This window comes from Triticum urartu, chromosome 5A (assembly GCF_056163025.1).
Source record: "Triticum urartu cultivar PI428250 chromosome 5A, HENAU_Tu73, whole genome shotgun sequence".
In the NCBI taxonomy this organism is placed as follows: domain Eukaryota; kingdom Viridiplantae; phylum Streptophyta; class Magnoliopsida; order Poales; family Poaceae; genus Triticum; species Triticum urartu.
Window position 1 is genome coordinate 654,194,421 of NC_141877.1, and position 5,608 is coordinate 654,200,028.

At 41.2% G+C, this 5,608-nt stretch overlaps 1 protein-coding gene across 1 annotated transcript; it reads right to left on the reverse strand.

Moving 5' to 3' along the window:
• Window positions 1-225: 225 nt before the first annotated feature.
• On the reverse strand, window positions 226-5,208 carry LOC125511410 (S-adenosyl-L-methionine-dependent methyltransferases superfamily protein). Its single transcript, XM_048676773.2, has 11 exons — window positions 5,043-5,208; window positions 4,898-4,959; window positions 3,929-4,012; window positions 3,701-3,805; window positions 3,503-3,610; window positions 3,258-3,329; window positions 3,106-3,156; window positions 2,513-2,575; window positions 2,248-2,372; window positions 1,809-1,992; window positions 226-1,082 (listed from the first exon to the last, which is right to left on the reverse strand). The coding sequence occupies exons 1-11, from the start codon at window positions 5,131-5,133 to the stop codon at window positions 351-353; spliced, it is 1,677 nt and encodes a 558-aa protein (XP_048532730.1). The 5' UTR covers window positions 5,134-5,208; the 3' UTR covers window positions 226-350.
• Between the last annotated feature and the right edge of the window lie 400 nt (window positions 5,209-5,608).

Here is a 5,608-nt window from a genome sequence, read left to right on the forward strand (position 1 = left end):
CTTTATAATGAGTGTGGAATACACACTGGCCAGGAGAACAACCAGGGTTGCAGCAGCGTGCCATCTGCTCCCGCTGAAGATATCTGATCCATAGTACTCCCTCTGTAAATTAATATAAGAGCATTTAGATCACTAGTGATCTAAACACTCTTATATTAGTTTACAGAGGGAGTAATAAATTGCAGTCGGTTTGAACACGAAACATCTTTCAGACACTAGCAGGCCTTGAAAAGACGAAAAACAAATAACATTCCTTCAGTATACAACTGCCACATACAAAAAAAAACATTCATTCGTTCGATACACCAATACAGGAAAGTAAAACAAAATCTGCAAGTTAGCCATGAGATTCAGGTAAACACCAATGTGTGTATCACCTCAAAGTACAATATGGAAAACGTTACATTCCGGAAAGCACCACAAACATCATTGCCACGGAACCAACAGCTAATGGTACCATTACTCTCGTGAACTCCATTTATCCATTTGTCCACGAGCCTGAAGCCCTGGGTTTCTGCTGCTAAGAGGATCGAATCCTCGTCAACACGACGCTGGATGTAGCAAAGAATAAGGGCTGCCTTTGAACCAGCATCGCCACCGTCAGAAATCAGTGCCCTAGCAGTCTTGAAGAGAGGAAGTGTAGCATCAGGGTTGTAGGTCACGTCAGTGCCTATTATGCAATCGAAACCTGCACCATCGCCAGAAAGCTCTCTGACCGCCTTCACATCATCTTCGTCACCCCAGAACAGCTTCCTAATCGAAATTCTGTTGAGAAGTTCAGCATCCAAATTGGAGGAAGTGTTCTGTCTGAGAAGATCGAGCGATTCTGCATCCCCGTCGGTGGCTACAACAAACTGAGCAGAACTGGCAGCAACCATTGAGCAGATGCCAGCTGAACCACAGCCCATTTCCAGCACCCTTTTGCCAGCGACTATGGAAGGATTCTCCGCTAGAAGACTGCACATGAACTGAGCTGATTCCCAGAGCATTAGTCCAGTTGATTTGCAGGTGTGCTGGTATTCTTTCGCCAGCATTTTTATTTTGAAGTCATGATCCTTTGCTTTAATCATAATAATTTGTGCCTACAAGTAGTTAAAACATGTTATGTCCAATTACTTCACAAGCAATAGCAATGTTAGAAGTTTACATTAAACATAAACAGGAAAACATGTCGACATTCATGGCTGAAATATACTCAATTTAGAAGTATGTGTTGTGCTGGCCATAATTTAACTGAAACCCCACTGTAAATACAATGACTAAAGATGAACAGTGAACGTTATGTTCACAAAAAAGAGAGCACAGACCGGCAGTTGCAATAAAAACTAACAGCTGAAGCTGACTGCACGTGTTGCCAAGTGCTCACCATCGAGTTCTAAATTAGTCATAGTGGGGAGTAACTTAGACTAGTGTCATGCATATGACACTAGTCTATGTTACTACCTCACAGTGCAAAGTATCATAGATGGTTGCATTTATTAGGTTGTAGACTCATTTTGCTTTGGGTTGCGTTATGTTACGGTAACATATTATGTTACCACAAACACCTCTCTCCTTATTAACTACTTGCCACATAAGCAAACTTGGCGTTCATTATGTTGCTAGCTAAGTTACTCCCACTATGACCAGCCTTATCTAACAAACACAAGTGAACAAATTAATGATAGTGTCCTTGTTTTAGATGGGGGCGGGAATAGAGCTGGAGAAAGCCTTTGTTGCCATGTTGGTTAGTTAGGTTCATAGTTGACTCACTTTATATCAAAGATTTCTTACTTCAAATGTAAAATTAAAAACACCAACAATTTTACCTCATTAAGATAGTGCGACGTTCCAAACATATTGCTAAAATCCACAGAAAGGTCAATTTCTTCACTTTCGCTCTTCTGAGACGTGTCAACAGCATCCTTCCCTTCACAAGTACTGTGGTCATGTTGATTATTTGGACTTAGAGGACCCGCTGGGTTAAGGATAAAGGTAGCTTGGATCCAATTCCTAAGTAACATAAACACATATTTAAGGATTCAAGCATTTGTACAAAAGATTGAAATAATCAGGGAAGATAAATCGAAGGGGCGTAACAGATGTACGATAAGTTTTTAGGTTTCCTCATCGAACTTCCAAAAGCTTACAGAAGTATCATTCTTTAAAGTGAATCATATAATTAACTTATTTTTGGTAAATTTAATATCAAGTGATGCAATAAATAAAAGATGATATTTGCAGTACAGGCAAAAAAAACATGATCACCTGTTCATCACCAAGTCTAGTGAACGGTTCTCGACCTTTTTGTTGTGTACACAAATTTCCTCAAGAGTAAATCCACATTTTGAGAATAAATCCACCAGGTACTCGTTTGAAAAGTAGTACGCACGCTGCATGGCACCGACATTTGGTGAATAAGTCCACCATGCACTCATTTTGAAAACTATGGATGGTGCATGGAATATTACTGTGAGTGTGTAACATTTTGTGAACCTCTACTACAGAATATGTTTATCTTCAGTCCACTCACCGTGCCATCACCTCTGACATAAAAGTTCTCACTTATTTGCTGGCCTTTGGACATAAGCCTTTCCTGCAAATATGTACAAGATCATAAGATACCTACATACATGCATAATGGTTTCAGGGTTGTCGTATATTATAAAAATAATGGCCTTCAAAGGTAGGAGTCTTGAAAAGACGCTACATTAGTAGATTAGTTATCCTATAAGGCTATACATAACCTGCGCATCATGATCACCTAAGGGAAGACGTGAGTAAAATAGGAAAGTTGCATACAGGGATACCTCAATGAGAAATGAAAAAAAAAGCTAGTGCACATTCATAAATGATGGCAACAAAACGCAGACACGATGAGGTAATTTCTGTGTTTGAAGTTGCTAACAAGAAAAATCATAGCTTAGAATAACTCAAGCCAGACAAAAGAAACTAATATGTCCTGTCTAACACATCAAAACATCCTTATTCAATGCACGACTCTATATGCTATGGCATAAGCTTACACTGTCAAGAACAGGACAACAAAAATATTTGTAGAAGCCAGAAAATGGCATGTATGTCCAAGTTTTTTTTTCCTTTGAAAATAATAAAATAAATGCCAACCTGAGCAAGGTCACCAAAGGCATAGTCCCGAAAGAGCACACGGCCACCGTGCTGATACAGAATACACGGGTTCAGTTTCTTAGGTCATTAAGAGAACATCTAAGAAATGAAAAACTTAGGCTCTCATAGTTGGAAGTAAAAGGAGTACTTACTTTGAGGATATTTTTCACGTTCTGCAGAACTGAAGGCATTTTATCTGGGGCAACTGCAGATAGCATAAATATCTACTTAATATGTTAGTTGTACGATCACAGGTCTGACAATACATGTGAACAGACACTAAAGTATTGTGCAAATAGACATGAAAATATGTAATCATGTGACAATAAGTGTGAACAGACACAAAAGTATTGTGCAAATAGACATGTAAATATGTAATCAGAGTATAACATGCTACCATTGTCACAAGGTCAACGGAGGATGGCTCCACAGCATCTGTCAGTTGTTCTGATGTAATATCACATGCAAATGCATTAACATGGTCAGGTCTGAAGTCCTTGTGTTTCTGCATGTATGATTCAACCAATTTCTTCATCAGTGGGACACAACTGAGAGCATGGACTAATGATTCAGCTATGGGAGAGGAAACAACTACCTTAACCAAATCGACAGCTCGCGAAGAAAAATCACAAGCATGAACAAATATATCCGGATATGTAGCCAGCAGTGGAAATATTGTATTTCCAGCTCCACAGCCAACCTACAGAACTTTACACCTGTCATACTCATATTATGCAAGCAAGAAAACAACAACAAAATAAGCTAGATGCAGATATGTGGTCATCTACAGCACACTGTAGGCTCAGATAATCAATGTCCACACCTCCAAAACAACCATATTTCCACCATCTTGGGCTTCAAAGTACTTCCCCCATTCTTTATCCAAGTAGTGTCGGTCTTTGAAGAACTATACAAATGAATGGACACAAATCAAATGCAAGACAAAATAAATATAAACCAGAAGGCATTTGCACATCACATACACTTGCAACAGAGGTTTACAAACGGAAGCGGCATGTCTGATCAAGATTAAAGAGTAAAAAAAACTCATCATTGGACGCAATGTTCAGTAAGAGCTATGGCAAGATTCCATTTTACTGTTGAGATATATACCACAACCATTAACAAAGTGGTAGGAACCAATTTCAACAAGGATGGCATTTCGTGTACTACAAGAAAATCAAACTGAAGCGAAAACTCAAGATAGGTAAAAACCGCATAACTATACGGAATCACTCTGATACTCTGCAATGGTTCTTTCGGAGCTAGTCTTGCGTTTCTGGGTAGTATCAACAACTGCGCACTATTAAGCCACTGATACTTAAGATGTGACCGAGGGGCTTCCCTCCTGCACGTCCTTCTCAAAACTAGAGTAAACCAAGGATCATAACTACCGAGGCCATATCAGTAACCAAACATTGCGGCTGCAACATAAAATCGCAAGATTCAACTAGGAGTATTTTTGTCCGATAAAAAGAAGCCCACATGGCTCCCAATATCACTGCTGAAACTGGATGTCGCAATCCTCCCAACACACAAGGGGACAGCACCCCCCCCCCCCCCCCCCAACTGCACAGCGAACACCACATCCTCCTCAAAGCATGAATAGTGCAAAACTACAAGATAACCAGAGCTACAGAACTAGTACTAATTCTGAAGTAAAGGATAACATTGACCAACAGCACTGCATCCCAGCGACAACTGAAGCTTACAAATTCAACTATTTCACTTGGCGCTAACAAATTCAAGTAAGCCACTTGGGAGAAGTGGGATAGGGGGGTAGAATCGCAACCTTGTCCTCGTGGCGCTTGTAGAAGATATCCCAGTACCTGCGCGCATCTCGCTCGTACTTCTCTGCATCGAGAACCAAGCTATAACAACAGCGTGGAAACAGCGGAGGAAAGAAAAGGGGCGGTCTGAGCTCGCCCGCCACAGACCTTTCCAGAACGGAGTGACGGGCCTCCCGGAAGAATTGGTGGTGGTGGAAGAGGAGATCTTCGGGGCGCTGTGCTGCTCGCCGGCGGCCATGGTGGACTCAGCTCCGAATCGGCGGCGACAGATTTCCGCTCTGGGCCAGGGTTTCGAGGTTCCTGGCGCTGGCACGGCGCGGATAAAGGCCGGGCCGAGACGGAGCCGATCAACTCGTTTGGGCTGGACCGACAATTTGGCCCAGAAGTAATGGGCCCAGTGTAATGATCACTTTGCCTTATCGGAGGCCCAGTTGCAGTAAGAGTGAGCGTCCAGCCACACCCATTTACTTTAGAGGAAAATTAAAAAGGTGGTTTTTGGTATGAAAAGAATTAAAAGTCCTGGGCCTGATGGGATTCACTGCTGATTTCTATCAGAATTTCTGGGATTTGGTTAAATGGGACCTGAAAAAAATTAATTGATGAGTTTGCTAAAGGCAGTATAGATATTGCTAGACTTAATTATGGGATAATCACCTTGGTACCTAAATCTGCTGATGCTAAGCAAATTCAAAAATTAGGCCGATCTGTCTGTT